General features: G+C 40.6%; 1 protein-coding gene across 3 annotated transcripts in view; it reads right to left on the bottom strand.

The window, feature by feature from the left end:
- Positions 1–211: 211 nt before the first annotated feature.
- Positions 212–22,817, bottom strand: part of LOC149828546 (spatacsin carboxy-terminus protein) — a 111,936-nt gene continuing 89,330 nt past the window's right edge. For 2 of the 3 annotated variants that reach the window (XM_090017637.1, XM_090017640.1), the window contains 13 exons: positions 19,865–20,047; positions 18,697–19,230; positions 18,552–18,611; positions 18,107–18,441; positions 17,429–17,858; positions 16,854–17,312; positions 15,861–15,977; positions 15,207–15,328; positions 14,379–15,126; positions 13,951–14,205; positions 13,683–13,865; positions 12,818–13,153; positions 212–1,444 (listed from right to left, as the gene is read on the bottom strand). In XM_090017637.1, the coding sequence (XP_089873763.1) occupies positions 695–1,444; positions 12,818–13,153; positions 13,683–13,865; positions 13,951–14,205; positions 14,379–15,126; positions 15,207–15,328; positions 15,861–15,977; positions 16,854–17,312; positions 17,429–17,858; positions 18,107–18,441; positions 18,552–18,611; positions 18,697–19,230; positions 19,865–20,047 (4,512 nt within the window). In that variant the 3' untranslated portion in view covers positions 212–694. The remainder of the gene's footprint in view (positions 1,445–12,817; positions 13,154–13,682; positions 13,866–13,950; positions 14,206–14,378; positions 15,127–15,206; positions 15,329–15,860; positions 15,978–16,853; positions 17,313–17,428; positions 17,859–18,106; positions 18,442–18,551; positions 18,612–18,696; positions 19,231–19,864; positions 20,048–22,817) is intronic. The other variant, XM_090017638.1, reaches the window with a different exon arrangement.

The following is a 22,817-nucleotide window of genomic DNA, read 5'->3' as shown; positions in this document are numbered from 1 at the left end:
GAAATGTGGTGCATAATGCAGTCCAAGTCACTGATTTGACTCGAAAAGTCTGATTTCTACCTCCTAAAGCACAACTGTGCTGCTTGCTGATGAAAGCTAGTTAAGAAAATTACATGATCTTCAACCCCAGAAAAGTTTCATGTTCATATGACAATGCAAACCGACAAACGTGTGTATGTGTGTGTGTGTATGTGTGTGTGAGAGAGAGAGAGAGCAAAAATGAATGATACATTCAGAAAAAAATATTTACACAACGTACAGGAAATATTACAATTACAGCTACCATCATTTGGAAAAGCCAACAGACCCAAAGGGATTTTACAGCTGAATGATGTATTGGAGAGACGTACAGTACAATCGCAGATACCACCAGTTGGAAACCCCAACAGTATGAACAGTGCAAATTCCTAGGAAGATAAAAAGATAATCCCAATGACATGTACAGAAAAGCTTTGAACTGTAAAACATCCCACAAATTGAGAAAAAATCTCCACCTCCCAAAATTTGAAAACCAAGATGCTTCACAAAAAGAATATCGCCATTTATTGTTCAAGTGACCACTTTAAAAAAATCAGCCACTTTGGTAAAGATACGTGTAGCTGCAAATATGGCACTATCCTTGTAGATATTCACAAACTATCCCACTCCTCACATCAGCGAGCAACTATGTACCTCTTGACTCCAAAATTTGCATTTACATCAGAGGTAGGTAGGCCCCTCCATGCCCTCTCCTCAGAATGAGTGGACTAGCTGTGTCTGGAACCCGATCCAACACCTTTGCACATGCACTGATCACATCTCCAAACCCAGTTGCAACAGTTGCAAGCTGAAGCCTCACCCTGAAATCCCTTGTACGCTTGAGAAGACTTCTAAAAGACCGTCCAAGATGCCTCGCCCACTCAACTGGCATTCCTCCAGGTGTCAACCATACAGAGAAGTGTGACTGATCACCTCTTGCTGCCACCTCAGCTCGGTAAAACCTGGCCAGTTCCATGAGCATAGAGGGTGGCAGCGGCAGAGCAGCCACAAACTCCGTCATAAACTGCTCTATCAGATCTGGCTTAAGCATCTGGTTCCACAAGACTGGAACCCACTCAGTTGGCTGGTTAAGGCTGTAAGCCTCTGCAACAATAAGGGCCTCCTGGAAACGGGACTGCTCAACTAAGGCACGCCTCGCATTTGTTTCTGACAAGTTAAGCCACAGAAAGTCGGACATGCGGATCTGAAGGGAGAGAAGTGATGCCTGCGCACAGTCATTCTGGGTCTTGTTGCCAGCATCAATAGTGGAAAGAACCTCAGCTGCTTCAACGAAGTAGCGCATGGTCTCAAGGAGCTCCTCATTTTGTTCCTTATTGAACTGAAGGAACCATTGCTGTAGGGACCTCCTGGCTCGTGATTCCAAGAGTGCAGCAGTCTCATGCTTCATGTCAAAATGGCTGTACACCTGAGGGGAACAAGACTCAGATAATGATAAACATCTTACATGAAAATTGTGAAGGAAATCAGGTTTCAATTATCAGTCCACTACAAACTATACCCACAATTTCGGCTATTTTAATTGGTTTAGTATAAAACATTTGTTTCATCATATACCCAAAAATTCCACAAGGGACAAAAAATCCTCAAAAAAGGAAATAACATAGGCTTTGGGGTTTCATGAACTGCAGACCAAGGTTTTAAAACTCAGTGACTCGGGACTCGACTCGTTCTTTATTGACTCATGACTCGGGGGGTCAACTCGGTGACTCGGACCGGGTTTTGTTAACTTTTGATTTTAAAAGAAAAACAATATATAAATTGTCAGTCCATGGGAAAGATGTATTATTCAGTACAAGAGTGATTCATCACGCCAACACCTTCGTAGCCCTTGGGAACTACATGATCCCAATGGCACTGGTATCCTGTGTGATTATGGATTGCAGTCACTTGGATCATGCAATATACAGAGAATGGCAGGTCTGAGTTAAGAGATTCATTATTTTGGACAAACAAAGAACACATAATGGAGTTGGACAGATTTTCTGCACCATGCATTACCTTGAAAGAATTCAAACAGCTATTAGCAGCTCGAAAGAAGATAGAATAAAATTTCCAATGCTTAAGATTAGAGGTTAGGAAAAGTAAAATTGCTGCGGGCCTTGATTCATGATGCCCAGCTCTTAAATAAAAGAGATTCCAATTAGACAAAGGGCAGAAACAGAGACAGATGATGGTGGTAAAATGGCCCAAACTGGGGAAAGTATCCCTGTATAAGACAAACTACCTTTTTACAAGAACATAAAGTGGAAAACTAGAAGTTGCCTTGGACCTCTAGTGGTCCACGAAAGGGTGGTGATGGGGCAATGTTAGTTATAGAGGCAGAGTTTTTTTATGAAGTTGTATGTAAAGTAATATGTGATATTCGGATAAGGAATCCTTAGGTCCTAACTCTCCAATCTCTATATGTGTCTTGAAAGAAATCCCTGCTTTTAGAAGCATAGAATTCTTTGTTAATTGGGTTTATAGACTAGAATGCTTTGTTGTTTGATTTATATACTATAACAGTTATTTGTTCAAAAAGATCTTTCCTAACAGTCCATGGGAAAAATGTATTATTCAGTACAAGAGTGAATATGTGTGTGTGAAATACCCAAAAAATCAAATTTCAAACATCCCAGAACTCGCCCGAGTCAGGCCGAGTCAGCAGCCAAGTCTTCGCAGCCAGAGTTAAGCTTGCCGGGTTGACTCGCTGGAGGGCCGAGCCGAGCCGAGTCACCGAGTTGACTCGGCGAGTTTTAAAACATTGCTGCAGACAGTGGCCCTGGTGCATGGTGATTATGGAAACATCAAGATTGCTCTGTCAACCCTTGTTTTTTGTCTCCAAATTTCTCTTCTTAACCACCACTGGTTTATGTGTCCACAATCTTCTCACAACTGAAAAGTTTAAAATGCCAATTCTTAATTAAACACAAAAACATACTCGTAGCACTTCCTTCTAAAGCAAATTGTGCCCCTCCCTTGTGTTAAAAGGGAGCCCTCGTTCTCCTGTGCAGGCCTGTCATCGAGCGAAAGAGAGAGAGGGGAGAGAAAAAAAGAGATTTCAGAGAAAGGTCGTCAGTCCATCGTGGCTGCACCTTTCATTCTATTTAAAAGTTAAGTGTATAAAACTAGGGTACAAAAATACCCCTTAACAACATGCTAATTTACATTATACACTAATTGGATCTGGACTCGATCCATTATATAAGTGGATCGGGTCAGCCATATACACAATGACGACTTCTTTTCACCCTCCCTCAAGTTGTGCATGGTGCTGAACCATGAACAACTTGTTTTTCAGAAACCAAAATTTATCCTTTGTCAACCCTTTAGTGAGGATGTCAGCAACTTGTTCTTCAGTTGGCACATACATGGGCTCAATCTCTTTGTCTTCAACCTTTTTCTAATAAAATGTTGATCTATTTCAATGTGCTTTGCTCGACTATGGTGGATGGGATTGAAGGACATGTTGATGGCACTTTGATTGTCACACAGCAACAGTGATCGAGCAATCGGTTCTCCCATTTCTGTCAGGAGATGTCTTATCCATGTAGCTTCGGTCGTGGCAGTGGTCATCGATCTGTATTCAGCCTCAGTGCTTGATCTAGCAACCGTCTTTTGTTTTCTACTGCTCCAGGATACCAAGTTTAGCCCAATGAAGCTGCAATAACCGGATACTGATCGTCGTTCGTCTGGATCACCCGCCCAATCAGCGTCAACATAAGTGACGATCTCATGGCCCTCACGGTCCCCGCCTGGATCTAAGTCTCTTTTCTTGTATACCAGCCCATCACCAATTGTACCCTTCAGGTAACGAAGTATATGTTTGACTGCCTCCATATGTGACATACGAGGTTCATGCATAAACTGGGATACCTGATTAACCGAATATACTATGTCAGGTCTAGTAAAAGTCAGGTATTGCAACATGCCAACTAAGCTGTGATACTTAGTGGGATCTCCATATATATCCCCTTCCTTTGAACTCAGTTTCTGATGAATGACACTTAGAGTTGTTAACGGCTTACAATCTGTCATGCCTGCTCTGCTAAGAATGTCCAACGTGTATTTGTGTTGAGTAAGGGTGAGTGTATCATTTCTTTTATCAACTTCTACCCCAAGAAAATATCGCAGCTCTCCCAAATCTTTCATCTTAAATCTCTGATTTAATAACTTCTTCACCTGCTCAATGTGACTTTTACAGTTCCCTGTGATGATGATGTCATCTACATATATTAATAGAAGAGTAGTGACTCCTTGTTCATTGTGAATAAATAATGAGTGATCCAGAAGGGACCGAGAGAAGCCATGCCGTTGTATTTCTAGAGAAAAACTATCGAACCAGGAACGAGAAGCTTGTTTCAAACCATAGAGGGCTCTCTTTAACTTGCATACATATTTTTTGGCGTCTCGTTCTGCATATCCAGTGGGTTGTTCCATGTAGACCTCCTCTTTTAAATCCCCGTGCATAAACGCATTCTTTACATCCAGCTGGCTCAATGTCCATCCATGTTTAATGGCTAGACTCAACACAATGCGAATGGTCCCCATTTTAACTACAGGACTGAAAGTTTCATCAAAGTCTTGGCCTTCCTCTTGTGTGAATCCCTTGGCTACAAGTCTAGCCTTATACCTTTCGATGCTCCCGTCTGGTTTATACTTTATCTTGTACACCCATTTTGACCCAACAACATTTCTGTTTAGTGGTCTAGGTACAATCTCCCATGTCCCACATTCATGTAAGGCCTCCATTTCTTCATTCATTGCTTCTACCCATCTTCTAGAGCTCGCAGCTTGATAGAACATAAGGGGCTCATCCTCTTTACTTATGGATGTCAAGAATAACTGAAAATCCAGTGAAATTTTTTTATAACTTACCCACCTGTCAAGTGGATGTCGAATCCGTGAGGATATTCTGATATCCATCGTCTGCGAAGCGGATGGTCCAGATGGATCTGTACTCGTGCAAAAAATGAATGAGGGCTCTTTCTCTTGCCGGGTGTACACAATACCCTTATACCTTATTGGCTCCAAGTCATGTGTAACAGTCTCCTCCGTTTGAGTTTCATTGGCTGATTCCTCATGTGTCTCCTTCTGACTGCAATTTTCTGGACAGTCTACTTTACCATTGGAAAAGAGTTCTGAATTTAACCATGGGTAGTATACCTCAATGTTGGGGCTTGAGTTATCAGCATGAAAGGTTGAATTAGCATCCTGATCATCAAAGTTCATTTCATCGAAAATTACATTCCTTGATATTTTGACATGCTTACTCAAGGGATCATAGCACCTGTACCCTTTGTAGTCTTTTGCATATCCTATAAACCTGCATTTTAAGGCTTTATCTTGGAACTTGTGCCTGAGTGAGCTGTCAATGTGAACATAGCAAACAGACCCAAACACACGTAATTCATAATAATCAGGTTGTATGCCAAAAAGAGAGAAATATGGTGACTTATTTTCTAAGATACTCATGGGCAATCGATTTATCACATGAACTGTGGAGTGAAAAGCCTCAGTCCATAATGATACAAGGAGGTTGCTCCCTTGCATCATGCTCATTGCAGTCTCAACAATGTGTCGATGCTTCCTCTCAGCAATCCCATTTTGTTGAGGTGTATGCGGGCAAGACACTCTTCTCTTTATCCCATTATGTTGAAGGAAACTAACAAAGTCACTCGAGGAGAATTCACCTCCTCCATCACACTGGAAATTGAGAATGTTGGTAGAGAAATGATTTTGAACAAAAGAATGAAATCTCTGGAACAATCCAAAGACTTCTGATTTGTGCTTCATAAAAAATATCCAAGTATAATGTGAGTAACTATCAATGAAGATAAGATAGTATTTACTGCCAGAAAGAGAAGTAAGTGGGGCAGGACCCAGACATCTGAACAAATGACCTCAAATGGCCTTGAAGCTCTTTTATTAATGAAAGTAAATGGTAAAACATGACTCTTACATAAATGACAGCTAGAACACTTTGTATCAACGACTTCTAAACTCAGACTGGACTTAGGGATGAGATTATTCGAGACAAATTTTTCAATAAAATGACGACCACAATGGCCAAGACGACTATGCCAAAGTCTTGGCTTATTACATTCAGAAATAGTAAATATAAAATCAGGATAAAAAAATTGACATTGGTGAGGCTTCAAGGATGAATAGTTGGAATGAATGAAGGAAGGATCTTCTTAAAAGATGTACATATTGCCCCATCGTTTTCCTTCAACGAATGTCTTCCTTGTGCGAAGATCCTTGACATAAACAGAAGAGGGAGTAAATTCAACTGAAGCATTAGCATCATCAACAAGTTTTGAGACAGAAACAATGTTCTTTTGAATATTAGGTGCATGGATGACACTTGTAAGTTTAAGAGAGGACTTTGACATGTGTATAATGGCATTTCCAGTATGTGAGATTGAGTGATGAGATCCATCTCCTGTGACTATGCTATTCTTACCAACATAAGGAGTGAGAGTCAAGAGTTTACCTACATCACCCGTGACATGGGTAGCTGCTCCGGAGTCGACATACCAAATTCCTTCGTCATTTTGCTTCATATTCAATCCTGCCAACAGCAACTCTTTTACTTCTCCATCCTTCCTAGCTTCTGCTTGGAGCTTTCCCTTTATTTTGAGGGTTAAACCAACAATTCGCTTTAATGTGCCCTTTCTTGTTGCATAGGAAACATGTGGGAGTGGGTCTTTGTCCTTGTATATTGGGTGTTGGAAGTATGCCACGACCTCCATAGGTATTTCTCCCTTGGCCTCCTTTCCTCGAAAAGAACTTCCTCGTCCTCGACCATAACTCATTCTCATAGCCAGCACATCTTGTGTTCCTGAATGCCCATGAGAATCTTCAGAAGATCCTTTCAGAGTCATCTCATATTGTAATAATTTCGCACGAAGATCTTCAAACGTTGGAAGTTCTGGTAAACATGGTAAGGTTGTCGTCATAACATGATAATCTGGCCCCAATCCACTCAAGGTTTGTTGTACTTTATCTTTTTCACTGACAAAACACCTAACAACAACCAGTTGGTCTGTGATACTTTTCATTTTATTCAGGTATTCCATAATGGACATGGAATCTTTCTTCAGCAATTGAAACTCTCGCTTAAGAAACACAATTCTTGCCTCAGAAATTTGAGAATATGTTTGAACTAGTGTATCCCACAGTTCCTTGGTCGAACAATCATCAGGAAGAGCAATAAGGACCTCTTGTGAGAGAGTTGAAGTGATGTATGCCACTAGCGATTGATCCCTTTTCATCCAAGCAACATATTCCGGATTCTTGTGAAGAACAACAGATTGTTCTCCTTTATCGTCCGCTTTTTCCTGTGAAAGAAATTCTGGGGGAGGTGGAACCGATCCATCCAGATGACCAGAGAGATCCTGACTCTTTATAAATGGGATGATCTGTCTTTTCCAGGTTAAGAAATTGAGGTTATTCAGTTTTTCAGAAACTAGTTGACCGAGAAAACTTGAGGACAGACATGATTGCCCATGAGTAAAATCCATTTGAGGGAAAATCTGAACTGACACTTAGGTATATAAAAAGAAACAAAACAAAACAGAGGGTTCGGCTAACAGGACACTCGGCTGACAGGTGACAAAGTGAAGATTGAAGACAAGTTCAGTTCAGTTCACGGCTAACAGGACACTCGGCTGACAGGTGAACTTGAAGACAAGTTCACGTGATTTCTAGGTGCTGCAGAGAGCTCGGCTAACAGGCTGATGTACCAGGTGATACTCGGCAGTCAGAAAAACAAAAATAATTTCAGAATTTCAGAAACAATGAAAACAGCAGAGATTAACAGAGGAATCACAGATTAACAGATTGTAGAAAATCAAAGGAATCACAGTGATTCTGAAATAAAAACAGATTTACGTCACCACAGAGGTCGAGTTTTCTCACAGCAAGAAAGGACGAGGGCTCAGAAAACTGCACTTTACGTTTCCAGATGTACTCGGTTGAAGGATGATGGAGGTGAAATGAAATGGGGATCTTCGAAACACGAGCTTTGATTAACAAGAGCAAGTGTCAAGAATGACACTAAAGCATAACCCTTAAAAAGGGTATAACTGGAAACAAAATAAAAATAAAAATGTATTCTTTATTGATATGAAAAACCAATTGCTTAAGAAGCATTGGAGTGAAATACAAGAGGGGCTGCACCCCTTTATATACACAGCTGAAAGAGGACTCAATAGAGCTGTTGGGCACAGTCCAACAGCTCTATTTAGAGTTGTTGGAATGTGTCAGTCCAACAGCTCTATTAAGAGTTGTTGGACTGTGTCAGTCCAACAGCTCTATTGCTAGTCAAGTCTGGACAGGACTTGACTAGCAACAGTCATTCTAGTTCAAACTGAACTAGATGACATAAAGACAAAAAATAAAAATAAAGGAAAAAAAATACAGAAAAGAAAGAAATTAAAAATGTATTTATATATATATATATAATAATATAATATTATTATATATACATATATGTACAGTTTTACATTTTAACACTCCCCCTCAAACTTACGGTACAATGAGCGAAAGTTTGTCTAAGAGAAAGTGAAATCGGGGAGCAGCGAGAGGCTTTGTAAAGAGGTCTGCTAACTGATATTCTGAAGTGACATATGGCAGATCAATTATCCCGTGTAGATATTCCTCTCTGACGTAGTGACAATCCATTTCGATGTGTTTGGTGCGTTCGTGGAATGTTCTGTTACTGGCAATGTAGATCGCACTTTTGTTGTCACAACACATTTGTGAAGCCTTTGTTGCTTCAACTCCCATGTCAGCAAGCAGTCGTCGGAGCCAAACTACTTCCATGGTCGTGGTTGCCATGGCTCTGTATTCAGCTTCGGTGGATGAGAGAGATACCTTCTGCTGCTTTTTACACCTCCACGAGATTAATGATTCCCCTAAAAAGACACAAAAGCCAGTGGTTGAGTGTCTGTTATTGGGATCACCTCCCCAATCAGCATCAGTATATGCAATTAAATCAAGAGAAGAGGAAAATGTTGGATTTTGGCTATATGTGGGTGACCAAGTCTCTTATGCCACAGTTCCAACTCTATTTTTTGAATATTATAACAAAAAGCTTTCTTCGGCATTTCCAAAAAATCCATGTAATAGAGTCCTCCTTCTCTATGGCCTTCCCCAATCAGCTTGCCTGACTGGCGATCCTGTACCCAACAACCATGAGAAGAAAAAAAAATATTACACCCATAATCAGAAATTTGAGATACAGATAAAAGATTTAAATTTAATTTGGGAACATGTCTAATTTCTGGAATAAAAAAAATTTTTGTTTTATAAATTTTTTCAAAATCTCCTATTCTTTCTATTTCAAGAGAAGTCCCATCAGCAGTAAAGACCTTTGACACACTTGTTTTATTTTTAACACATTTGGATAGACTTTGATTATTTGGGGTCATATGAAAAGATGCACCAGAGTCAAGAAGCCAAGAAATTTTACCTAAATCAGAAAAAGATGAGGCTGCTGCGCCGGTTGAAGCTTCAGATGAGGAAGAGGCACCTTTGATAAGAGGCTGAAGGATCTCCATTAGTTGGGCCAGGGAAACTGGTGCATCCTGATCTTTAGGCTCCGATCCAGCAATTGCAGCTTTTTTTTCTCTCAGCTCCTTAAGTTTGGGACATTGTGGCCTGTAGTGTCCCGGTTCATGACAGTGATGACAAATAACTTTCTTCTTATCATAGTCACCATTTTGTCGGTTAAAGTGAGGAGGCCTATATGATCGAACATGATTCCCTGGTCTAGACACGGCTAAAACAGAATCATCTTCAATTTTTAAAGAACCTTTCCGGAGACGATTTTCTTCCATTGTTAACTCTTCAATAGTTTCAACAATAGAAGGAATTTTTCCCCGGTGAAGTAGGGCCGATTTAGTGGTTTCAAATTCCGGCCTTAATCCAGTGATAAACTGGTAAAAATGTTCAACATCGAGTTGTTTCTGACGAAGCTCGATGTCTTCGGCACAATGCCACTTTGGTTCTAAAAGGGAAAGTTCTTCCCAAAGTTCGGACAACCCATTGTAATATTCACGAATAGTTTTGTCTCCTTGTGTCATCATTCGAACTTTTTCTTGGAGGTTGCACACGTGTGCAATATCTTTAAGGGAATACATATTCTTAAGGTATTCCCATGCCTTATCGGCATGATCAAATTTGGCAAGACTTGAGCATTTTTTAATGTCAACGCTATTGATAAGCCATGACATTATCTTCGCATGAGATATTCTCCATTCTTTCCATTTCTTCTCGTATGAGGCAATAGCCTTGATTTTCTCTTCTTCCGATAGAGGGACGTCTTTATCTCCCTCCTTTTTAGTAAGAGATAGCTTAGGTTCCGAATCGGAACCATCCACAATCCCCCATAAGCCTTTTCCCCATATATGGTGCTTCATGATTGAAGCCCATGTTACATAGTTCGTATCGCTTAGTTTCATAGGCATGATGGTGACTTTATCATTGTCATTCATCGATTACAATGAGAGAAAGAATAGGGATAGAAGAGAAACAAGAAGGAAAATGAGAAAGAAAGAAAAAAAAACAATACAACAAGATGTGAAATCTTTTCCAATGAAGTGATAAAACACTTCTCTTCAAGCGGCGAACACTTTTGCAAACGGGCACGGAAACCGAGGCAGCTTTTCCTCAAGATTTAGTACTTCCGCGGCTTTGATACCATGAAATGAAATGGGGATCTTCGAAACACGAGCTTTGATTAACAAGAGCAAGTGTCAAGAATGACACTAAAGCATAACCCTTAAAAAGGGTATAACTGGAAACAAAATAAAAATAAAAATGTATTCTTTATTGATATGAAAAACCAATTGCTTAAGAAGCATTGGAGTGAAATACAAGAGGGGCTGCACCCCTTTATATACACAGCTGAAAGAGGACTCAATAGAGCTGTTGGGCTGTGTCAGTCCAACAGCTCTATTGCTAGTCAAGTCTGGACAGGACTTGACTAGCAACAGTCATTCTAGTTCAAACTGAACTAGATGACATAAAGACAAAAAATAAAAATAAAGGAAAAAAAATACAGAAAAGAAAGAAATTAAAAATGTATTTATATATATATATATAATAATATAATATTATTATATATACATATATGTACAGTTTTACATTTTAACAGGAGGAAGACTCAGCGACTGACGAGAAATCAGCCTGCTTAGGGGAGAACTCAACTGAAAGATCGAAAACAAACGTGACAGGCTTGGCTCGTCTGATTGGAATGGAACAGGCGTGATTCTGGGTGACTGAAAGCAGAGCAGGCGTGATTGTGGCTGAGAAAACTCGATCAGACTTTGGCAGATCGTGGCTGAAGAAACAGGCGTGATTCTGGGTGACTCAAAGCAGATCGTGATTGGCAGATCGTGGATGGAGAGAACTCGATCAGACTTGGCAGATCGTGGCTGAAGAAACAGGCTCGGTTCTGGGTGGAGAAGACTCGATCAGACTCGGCAGATCGTGGCCTTCTAAAACAGGCTCTGATACCATGTTAAAAGGGAGCCCTCGTTCTCCTGTGCAGGCCTGTCATCGAGCGAAAGAGAGAGAGGGGAGAGAGAGAGAGAAAAAAAAAAAAGATTTCAGAGAAAGGTCGTCAGTCCATCGTGGCTGCACCTTTCATTCTATTTAAAAGTTAAGTGTATAAAACTAGGGTACAGAAATACCCCTTAACAACATGCTAATTTACATTATACACTAATTGGATCTGGACCCGATCCATTATATAAGTGGATCGGGTCAGCCATATACACAATGACGACTTCTTTTCACCTTGTTTGGTTCTTGAACCAATATCCCAAAATCTTTGTATATAACTTTCTAAAGTACTTGGAACACCCTCATTATAGGGCATCTAAATACACCAACTATAATCTGCAACAATTTTTTATTCCTTCAAGATGTTTACTTATAAAAAAAATAATGGCAACCCGCCCTTCAGATGTGGATGAAGGTTAGACTTGGATCTTACAAAAAGTGACTAAGAGGATACACAGAAAATTACCACAAATCATTTAGGATCATGTATAAGAAGATATTCATTATCCGATCAGGCACAAAACACCCTGCCAATTTGTTTAGCAAAATATGGATGTCAGTTAATCTTGCATTGAGGTGGATTACTGCTCAAACTTTTTCAAGCACCATAGTTTATGGGGGCTGTTATTTGAAAGCAACACGTCCTTTTTGCAGATCAGGGATCAGATGCAAACTCTTTGGAATCCTATACTTTGAAATAACCCTGAGGTCTTTGAATACTGCAGCCAATAGAGTATTTCCAATGATCACCACGTCAAGGCAAAAGGTGTATGCATCAAGGCAGTAAATGCAATTGAAAAGATTAATGCAGTCTCTTCCCCAATGGAAAAGTATGTAAATATTCTCTTTATTCTATTCATAGTTAAAATTCAGCTTCTGAAATTTTACTATTGAATATGGTAAAATTTCTACCTTAATGACAAACAAATCATGTTATGTAATTTAATGATAACCCTTACAATTGAAATAAAATGTCGCTGATTCAGGAGCACATGTAATTGGCCAGTTCAGGTGCTCTTAACTTCTTTAAATAAGCATAAAGTTCTTCTATTAGTTTGAATTTTTTTTCAGAAACCATAATAATTAGATTTTATTAGTATTTCTGAGGCATATTTGTGCCACCCCATCACTCAGCAACTACTTTTTGATATTAAAGACCTTGCAAGACCATGAGATTTGTTACTATGCAAGTTAATTACAAAAGCAGAAGAATATGTTGGCGTACCATTGAAAATGCATCAAGATCATGAAGATTAAAGCGCTTCAAGGATGACAAGACAGACATACGAAATCCTCTAACTGCCTCTGCCGCACCAGTTGTTTCTGCTGCAGAGAACTTCTGAAGCAAGAGTTCCAACTGGCCGTTCTCTATGAGTATGTCAAGTATGAAATGCAAGGCATGAAAATTGCTCACTCCAGTAACCAGGCGAGCTAAACATGCAAAGTCTCCCTCTGCAACATAAGAGTCAACTCTGGTCGCAGCAAGGGACACAAGAACATCAACCCCATCCAGACAAGCAGAAGACTTATAGAAATGATGGGACAGAATAAGCAGCTCAACCTGGAAAAAAAATTGAACAAACAACCATTTGATTAAGGATAATCCCAGATCAGCAAAACATCTGAGTATGGGAAAGCTTTAATGTTAAGTGAAGATCCTTTGTATAGTAATGTATAAAAATATGACAACATAAAAAAATTATTTGCAATTTATTTGCAATAATCTAATTTCGGTTACTAATATTAAGAATGCTGAAAATAGTGAAGTGTACAGAAAACAAAAGGAAACCCTGACCTTTGAGAAATACCGGGATTAGGATTGCCATTTAATTCAATAGAAAAGGAAAAGCACCTTAATAGCTAGTAGATAGACCACACTAAATAGTAGCACAAGGAACATTATTAAGGGGAATCAAACATCTATCTATTTAGCAAATAAGATTTACCAAAATTCTAGTTAACAATTTTAATTGGTTCAAAGGGAAGAAATCTCTAACGAAGTAAAACTGGCCATAAAGGTGGCAAATGGATTTCAAGTTGTCTGTTTTAGTACAGTTGAATCTCATAAAATCAAAATAAGGCATGAATACCTCACATGCATGTGGTATTTCTTGCCCAGTAATAACCAGACGCATCAAGGCATGCCCGATTTCAGGTTCTGCAGGACACAACTCTGCCCATTTAATGAAGTCAGAAATCCTCCACAATAAAGGAGCAGGTCCTTCCTCCTTTTGGGAGTCCATATACCCTCCACGATGTGCAGCCAACAGACCCTGTCCATTGTAAACATATATCAAGAGGAAGATCATTAGATAGCACAGAGAACATGTCATTATTCAGTCAAGGATAGAACCCTGCCTTTAGAAATGACTCAGCTAGGATACGTGCAATGCTAGCTGGTGGCATGAAATGAGTCTGAACAAGAAGTATGGCTTCCTCGTGGGAATCTTGTGCTTTGAGAGAAAGCAACTGAAGCAATTGAATTGGACGCTTCTGGAAAGCCTCTGAAAAAGAAAGACCCAATACATTTGCACATTTTACTACTGCTATTATTCTATTACATAATCCACGTCCACGACCTTCAGTACAGTTTGATGTCAAGATCTCCAAGATCTGCACCCATTAGCTAATTATATAAATAGATAGGATAAAATAAGGGAATAAATGAATTACAACAACAGATAAAAAGGTGAAGCAATTCAATAGTAACTGAATAATAAACGTCATTGTCCTCTTTATAAGATGCTATGACAACAAAAGTAATCTAAAAGGTTTATCTTTTGTACCTGTAATGGGTCCGCCACTATATCACTGGATATGTTACAAGACTGAATAACTGAAAGAACATCTGGATCAAGAAGATACAAAGAGGTTTCACCACTGCCAGGAGTTGAAAGAGCAGCAAGCTTTAGAGCAGTATCCACGACAAGAAACTCATGGGGCACATCTGTGGGAGACAGCTTCTGGTGAAGCTGCTTTGCAGCAGTTATTTGTCCAAACTCCAAGAGAGATAATACAGCCCTCTCCAACTCTGCAGGTCCGACTCTTTCCTCCCATCCTGATACAGATGCCTCTAATTTTAGGTTCTCCTCTTGTAACTGGGAGCTTCTAAATAGCTCAAAGTTACTTTTAGAAACAAGATCTGTGTTGTCTTCAGGTTCATTATTTTTATCAACAGTATCTACAAAGGTACGTCTTGGAGTGAGATAACTTTTGCTTTTCCGCTTTGTCTTTGTAGGACTGATTGCTGCAGCAGGGGTAGGATCTACAGCTATATTATGTCGAAGATGCTGAGTGCTTTCCTTGGCATCACTTCTTTCAACAGCTTTAAATCTCATAGAATTTAAATGATCATCCATAACTGATATGATATTTGCAGTGTGTTCTATTATATTTGTGCTATTTCCACTAGGCAGTTCCTGGATGGGATCAAGCAAAGCCAAGCCTCCACCAGCCTTCACTTGAGCTTCTGATTCCACAGCTAAAAGCCAAACCCTAGTCTCGATCTCCCTTAACAAATGCAGTGGATAAACTCTGGAGAATTCACATTTAGAATTAGCATATTATCAGACGTAGTGTACCGATTCCTTCAGTTGACATAAAATATCACTTACGGATGTGAACGGGTTATACTTCCACTCAACCACTGAAGTGAAAAAAGAAGCATTTCATGTAGTTCTCTTGCCGAAACATCCTTCTCTACTGCCTCTGCATGCTTAAGGAAAAACAAACCAGCCTGCATGGTAATAGCAAATTTAAAGGTCAGACAGTACCATCTCTTAAGAATAAACAGGAAATTGGACACAGGAAATACATCAATTGGTAATAAGTACACCACACCACTATGTCACATAGGTGTGGATGCGGATGCGGGTGCGGATACGAATGTGGATGCAGCGATGCAGCACTTTAAAAAAAGTGCAGGGAGGGTGTATATATATATATATATATATATATATATATATATATATATATATATATATATATATATATATATATATATATATATATATATATATAATCAGTTTTAGGTTAACACTACGTGTATGTGTGCATTTATGTAATTATATATATACATATAATATAGATAAAACTGGACTTGGTTAGGGTTAACTGAATCTACGTTTGGACAGAAATGGACCTCAGTGTGGTTGACTTCACCTGACACAAAGGAAGCCGTGTCCAAGTGTCTCACCCGCATGGGTGCAGGTGCATCGCAGGTGTGGTGCCCTGTTACAAGAGTCTGTGTTACATAGGTACACCATTACCTGTAATGCTGGAAATGAATGCCTGAGAAAAAGTGTCCGGCAATGACCCCACAAAGCAGCCCGCTCCTCAGGAACATCCCATAAGAATTCCTTCCACTCTACCACCATGGATTCTGCCTGAAATGTAACAAATGTATAAGGATGAAAAATACAACACACATGCAATAATCAAGACTGTCAATGTACATTCGTAGAACAAGAACTTCATCAAATGCTTTGATGAACAATAGTAATCCAGAAAGCCCCACAGAGAAATTCAAGTATAAAAATGTTTTAAAGAAAGAAAGCAAACTATGTTTAGATACATCAAAAAACAAATCCAAATGGAAGATGGGAGACGAAATGCTTGCCATCTAATGAAATAATCATGCTCAATTACTGGACCTCATCCAGAATGTACACACATAAACTCCCCACCCTTATGCATTATTACAAGAATGAACTATTTGCAAGGTTGCCAAACTAGGAAGCGGAAGCAGGAAACGATACGGTAAGCGGAAGCGAGAAGCGAGGCATTTTAAAATTTATACGAAGCGGGAAGCGAAGTTTCAATTTAAAAGCAAAATATGAATAAAAAATGAAGCAATATGGAATCAAACAAGAAACAAATAAAAACTAAAATGAAATTGATCATTCTTATATTTCATGATTTTTCTGTAAAAGAGTTAAATTTTTTGTTAAAATCTAACAATGATGGTTACCAATTTAAAGAAAGTACATGGAAAGTGAGTGAAAGCTTGAGAGAAAATACATGAAAAAGATGAAAAGAAACGTGAGAAAAGTATATAATATGCATAGACCATGTGTATGAGAAGCAAAGAAGAAGCGTGGGGGAATCGAGCTTCCCATGAAGTTTCGAAAGCGAGGAGTATCGCGCTTCCGAAGCGAGTTTTCGGGAAGCGAGCTTCCCACCTACCTGAGAAGCCTCCGGTAACTCTAACTATTTGTGCTAGAATAAGCAATTGTGCATACTATATCTTATCATGCACATACCTGAGTTTCAGTAACATGATGAACAGCAGATTTCCACTGTGCACCACTTGATTCCAACTGTTTGGCCCAACTACGTGCTTGGTCCCAATATCCACGTTTTTCCAAGGCAGTTAAAAGTGTAGCATCATCTAGTGCTTCTTCTCCTATGTATAAACCATCACCTTCACACAAAAAGGGCTCAGCTAAACTAATTTTCCAGTGCTCCCGCCGGAAACGTGAAGCAGCAGATCCTCCATCTCCAAAATCAGCAGCAGCCAGGAGTTGTAATAAGCACCTTCTCTCATAGGCTGATGGACATGTTGAGATCATTGCATCAGCTGCTTTAATGGAAGTTGATGTTATCCATGTACCAGCTTTTTCATCTTTCCCTGTGTTCATATGATGGGGTTCTTCCTTGATTCTGGCAGAGAAGGATGCTAAATGTGCTGAAGCCTCTGACAGCCGCATCTGAGAGAATGCCTAGAGAAAGACAAACATTGAGAAAAGAGAAACAAAGAATTTTAGAAAGTGCAACTCCAAATAAAGGTACCATTATTTATAAGTATTGATCTTTGAGCACCAGTATTTCCATATACCTGAAGGGAACGAATAAAAGGTAAGAGAGGGCATGACGGAAGGAACATTTCAAATGCCCTGAGCAATGGAAAGAACAAGTGTTGCTCACACAGCACAGAAACCATGTTGGATAGGGAAACAAGCCCATCATCTGGATGCTTTTCATCTTTAATTTTATCTTCCGACTGTTTATTTTTCTCTTCATCAGGAACTTCTTGGGACACAGACTTCTTCCCAGCATCAGAAACACTAGAAGGAGAAGAAAAACTAGCTGGAGAAATCTCTGAAGTAATCATTTCCATCAGGCGCCTCCTTTTGGGGTTCTTCCGATTGTACCGAAAAGTAAGGGCTCTGCCACTAATTGGCAAAGCATTAGTTGCTTCCACTGCTGCGCCAACAATCCTGGCAATTTGGGAAGCGATGTCATTCACCTTTACGAATGAGGTTTCCCTGTAAGGATCAGATGCCAGAAAGTCAATTCTATGGGAGAACTTTCTTCATACTACAAACCAAGCATCAAATAAACTACACCAGAAAATTCAAAGATTAATAATATACACTCAAGCAAGAAAAATAAAAATTGATTCTGTGAAAGGTCATCCCCAGACACTAATGAAAGACCAGTGACGCAACAATACTTGAGTAATAAAAACACAGTAGACCATCAACAATGTGAAAGCATATAGGGAAATTGCAACCTTGCTGCAGTAATTTCAAGCCAAACTGTTAGGCAAGACAAAGGGGATACATCTGGAAAGCATGAAGCAACCATTGCCAAAAGTGACCAGCGAGTGTCTTTCGCTTTCTCTAAAAGAGCTTCACCAGTATTTTTCTTCTTCTCACAATCTGCAAGAATCCCAAAAAGTTCAGCAGGAATCATAACATTACTCTGATCGGGTATGGAAATTTCATTGCTTTTTGCTGGCAATGTGGAACTAATTCCGGAAGTTGCTTTTGTCCTTGTTGGTTGCATGCTTCTCAAAACTGTCAGTATATGAGACTTAAACCGTGGATCAGAGAAATCCTTTGTTGCCTGCAAGAAATCCTAAGGGTAAGTACCTTGAAGTGACACAAGTCAAATTATTTATGTATAGGTATTAGAAAAATCATGTAAAAGAACTGATTGATACTGGAAGAACTTACTACTTGGATAACTGTGTCATATGGGCACCCCTCAGACTGTGCTTCTGTGAGGAACCCAACCTAAGAAAACCATGCACATGTTATGTCTTCCACGAGAAATTTATAAAAGAATTGGATGAACTGAATCATGAAAGGAAAAAAGTACCCAATCATTATCCTTTGCAAGCACAGAAAGATATTTTGCGCTTATGGGAAGATGATGCATTTGACAGAAGCGTGTCACTAAACTCCAATGGTGGCTTGCAGCTTTTTGTAGAGAACGCAACTCAGCTCCATCACCTACACTGTTTAAAAGCCATGACCCACAAGTTGGTCCGTCAAGCATCATTGGCAGACTAGCTTTTTCCAAGTGATGGAGTACAGCCATTAGAATCTGTGAAGGATGATGACCAATTGGTGCCTTTTGTCTAAGACCATCATGATGTAAATATTCATCTGCTAATGCTCGAGCCAGAGACACAGAACAATCACCCTCAGTGGATGCAACATGAAATGCAGAGCCTTTTGTCAAAAATTTCTGTTCATTGTAACCAATGGGCTTGTAGAAAGATGATATCCGCTGCAGAGCAGCGACATCTACACGTAACATGCTGGCAGATAATCCACACATCTCCAGAAGAAATACACAAGCAGCCACTAATACAGGGTCCTCAAAGTGCAATATTGCAAGTGGAATAACCTAAAAAGAAAGTAAAGTTAGAAATTAAAGCTTAATGGCAACTAAAAGAAATTCAAGGGAAGGAGAAATCTTAGTTTTCCTATATAAAGGGTCAACGGGTACCAATAAAAGCTCTCCGATTTATCACTAATAAATGGTTATAAACCTCTCTAGTTTCATATATAATTTGCAAGGACTCAAATTTTTAATTTAGAGTTCAAGATTCAGTTATAACATGCTCATTTTTCTCATTAAATTGCTTAACTGTCATAGTTGTATAAAAGCATATCAACAATTTCAAACAAAACCACCAATTTTTTGTTACATGCAAAAACTGTCAAGGTTTTCTGGTGAGTTCACCCCACAGAAACCTTGAAACAAAAAATATTAATTTAGAGTTCAAGATTCAGATATCACATCTTCATTTTTTTCATTAAGTTGCCTTACCATCTTAGTTGAATACAAGCATATCAACAATTTCAAACAAAAACCACAATTTTTTAGAGATTCAATGTGATTCCTTTGGTTACAGGCAAAAAATGTCATCAAGATATTCTGGTGAGTTCATCCCACAGGGAACTCCTGAGAAGAAAATCAACCATTCATCTGGGAAAACCATGTAAAACCAACCAAAACAGAAACATGGTAAACATACCGAAGAAAGCAGTGATTCTTCATCTTGTGTTAATGAAGAAAGAAGTGCTTGGGCATCGGACTGGATATTTGCTTGGCGGTTATTAGTTGATTTCATTCTATTAGCTCGAACACCTAACAGATAATTGAAAGCAGCCAATGCTCGGCCACGATGCAAGTGGTGTTCAACTCCAAATTCATTCTCCTAACAAGCATGACAAACCAAGATAATTAAGAAAAGTCAATCCAGAAGGCACACCAATTGCCCTTGAACAATAAAGCATTTGAAGCGTAGCAAGAAACAGAAAGCAATCAGTTCAGATGGTGAAAGCAAACACATTATCAGAAGACAGACTGATTCAAATAGAAAATCTTGTCAGGAAATCACATCAAAACATAGTTTTAGTCAAAACTTGACATAGACAATGACAACCAGGACATGAAAGACCTAACAGAAGCAAAGTGAAACACTTTTAGAAAATCTCGCACTGATTCATTTTTCAAGGTTACCAATATAAAAAGCATAGAAAATATTTACAGAATCAAAAGCTAACAAACAATGAGACAGAAAAATATCAAAACAAAATCCAAGGTATGGAAATTAAGGTTACAACTTTGATATTTATGATAAGGCCATGCTTCTTTAAATGGTACAAGGACATGAATGAATTACCAAAACCAAGTAGATGAATGAGAAACCTCCTTATATAATTCAAAGAAAAAAGTTACATCTTTGTATGTTTAGCTGTTTCATAGTGGTATTATCATATTTCTAAATATTTTTTTTCTTTTCTCATGATTGTTTGAATGATTGTGATTTAAATGATTATTGTATTTTCTTGTATTTTGGTATGTTTAACCATCCTCGCTTCATATATATATATATATATATATATATATATATATATATATATATATATATATATATATATATATATATATATATATATATATATATTTATTTTATTTTAATATATATATACACACACACATTGTGTTATAATCCTTTTGTTGTAGTTGTTGCTTCCTCGTTGCAGGAACTAAGGGAAGTCATAGATTGAGCCAAAGTACCATGGAGATTTGAAGATTAAAGTGTTTGGAATTCTAATGATGATTAAAGTTTGAAGAAGCCTTGGAACTTGAATGTAAAATCCCATTTAAAAAAAAAAACTGTTTGGACCCGGGCCGGGCCGGGTCGGGTCGGGTCCGGACCCGACCCGGGCCCCTTATTTTAGGGTTTTGCGTAACCCGACGCAGGGTCCCGAGCGCCGCACTCCCCCCCCCCCCCCCCCCTTCTCCCCGTTCGTTCTGGGCTGGATAAGGAAACCCATCGAGGGTTTCCCCTTTCGGGTGCCCCCTGCGGCTTTAAGAGAAAGGATGGAGGGCGAGGGGGGGATCACGCCTCCCTCTTCTCTTCTCCTCCCTCTCGCAGCCCTCGCCACCCTTCCACGCCGGTCTCCTCCCTGCTGCGCACGTCGCCGACGCCGGCCACCGCTCCCAGGTATGCCATCCTCCCTCTTCTCTTCTCCTCCCTCTTCTTTTCCTCACCCCCCCTCGCTGTCACCTCGCCGGGAGGCCGGCAGGCAGCGTACAGCCCTGCCGTCCCCTCCTGCCTCTCCGGTATTCACCAAAGGGCCGACAGGTGGCCTGCAAGGCTCCTGTCGTCCCTTCTTCCCTCTGGGGATGCGCCGGAGTGCCGGCAGGGGACCAATGGCCCCTGCGACACTCCCTCTCCTCGGTGGGTGATAGGGAACCGACGGGAGGTCGGGTACCCTCCCTGTCACCCCCGTCCCAAGCCCTCACTATCTCTGGCAGGGGTTAGTCCCCCTGCCACCCCCCCCCCCCCCCCCCGATCATCGGTAGGCAGGGGCAGTGCACCTGCCGCTTCATGATTCCCGGCAGGCAGGGGCTAGCCCCGCTGCCTCTAAAGTTTTGGCGCGCAGGGGTAGTGCCCCTGCCGCCTTCCTGTTTCGGCTGGCAGGGGCAATGCCCCTGCCGCATTCCTGTTTCGGCTGGCAGGGGCAATGCCCCTGTCACCCTTTGTCTTGATCGGCTGGCAGGGGCAATGCCCCTGTCACTCTTTGTCTTGCTCGGCTGACAGGGGCAATGCCTCTGTCGCCCTTGTTTTTTTTCTCGGCTAACAGGGGCTATGCCCCTGTTGCCCTTAGTTTTGCTCGGCTAGCAGGGGCAATGCCCCTGTTGCCCTTAGTTTTGCTCGGCTAGCAGGGGCAATGCCCCTGTTGCCCTTAGTTTTGCTAGGCTGGCAGGGGCTCGTCCTCTGTCGCCTCTTGGCTTCTGGGAGGGCAGGGGATACTCCCCTGCTGCCCCTTGATTCTCGGCACGCAGGGGCTTGTTCCTCTGTCACCCCCCCCCCCCCCGTCTCGAGCTTTCTCCCTCACTATGTCGGCAGGGGCTAGCCCTGCCGTCTTTTGGCTGTCGGCAGGGGCTCAACCCCTGCCGCTTCTGGGTTGTCGGCAGGGGCTGCCCCCCCTGCCGCATCGATGCTACCGGCAAGGGGCTGGTTCCCTGCCGTCTCGTGCTGGCCTCACTGTCGCCTCGCTGTTTTCGACAGGGGCTCTGTTCCAGTCGCCCCACTGTTGTCGGCAGGCAGGGGTTCGCCCCCTGTCGCTTTCCTGATTTCAGCCAGTAGGGGCACACCCCTATTGCCTCTCTCTTTTCCTGTAGGCAGGTTTGTTTCTTTTACTTTCCGCATGATAATTAACGTAGCACTGTTGCAGACCTCGCATCGGACCCCTCGCTCTGGCTCCGCGGCCCGAGCCTCGTATCATCTACACGCGTAGACGCACGCAGCTGCAAGACACCCCGAGGTAGGGGAAAGTCGCACGAAGGGTTTGTGTGAATGAAATAAATTATAAGGATTCTGTGATAGAATAGTTTATTTGACATGCATTCTTACTCGTAGAATTTCTTAACTGGTGATTGTCTGTATGGTGTTCCCGCTCCCGTATTTGTTT

Source organism: Nuphar pumila, chromosome 9 (assembly GCF_984573655.1).
Source record: "Nuphar pumila chromosome 9, dmNupPumi1.hap1.1, whole genome shotgun sequence".
Taxonomy (NCBI): domain Eukaryota; kingdom Viridiplantae; phylum Streptophyta; class Magnoliopsida; order Nymphaeales; family Nymphaeaceae; genus Nuphar; species Nuphar pumila.
This window is presented reverse-complemented; position numbering and strand designations above follow the sequence as displayed.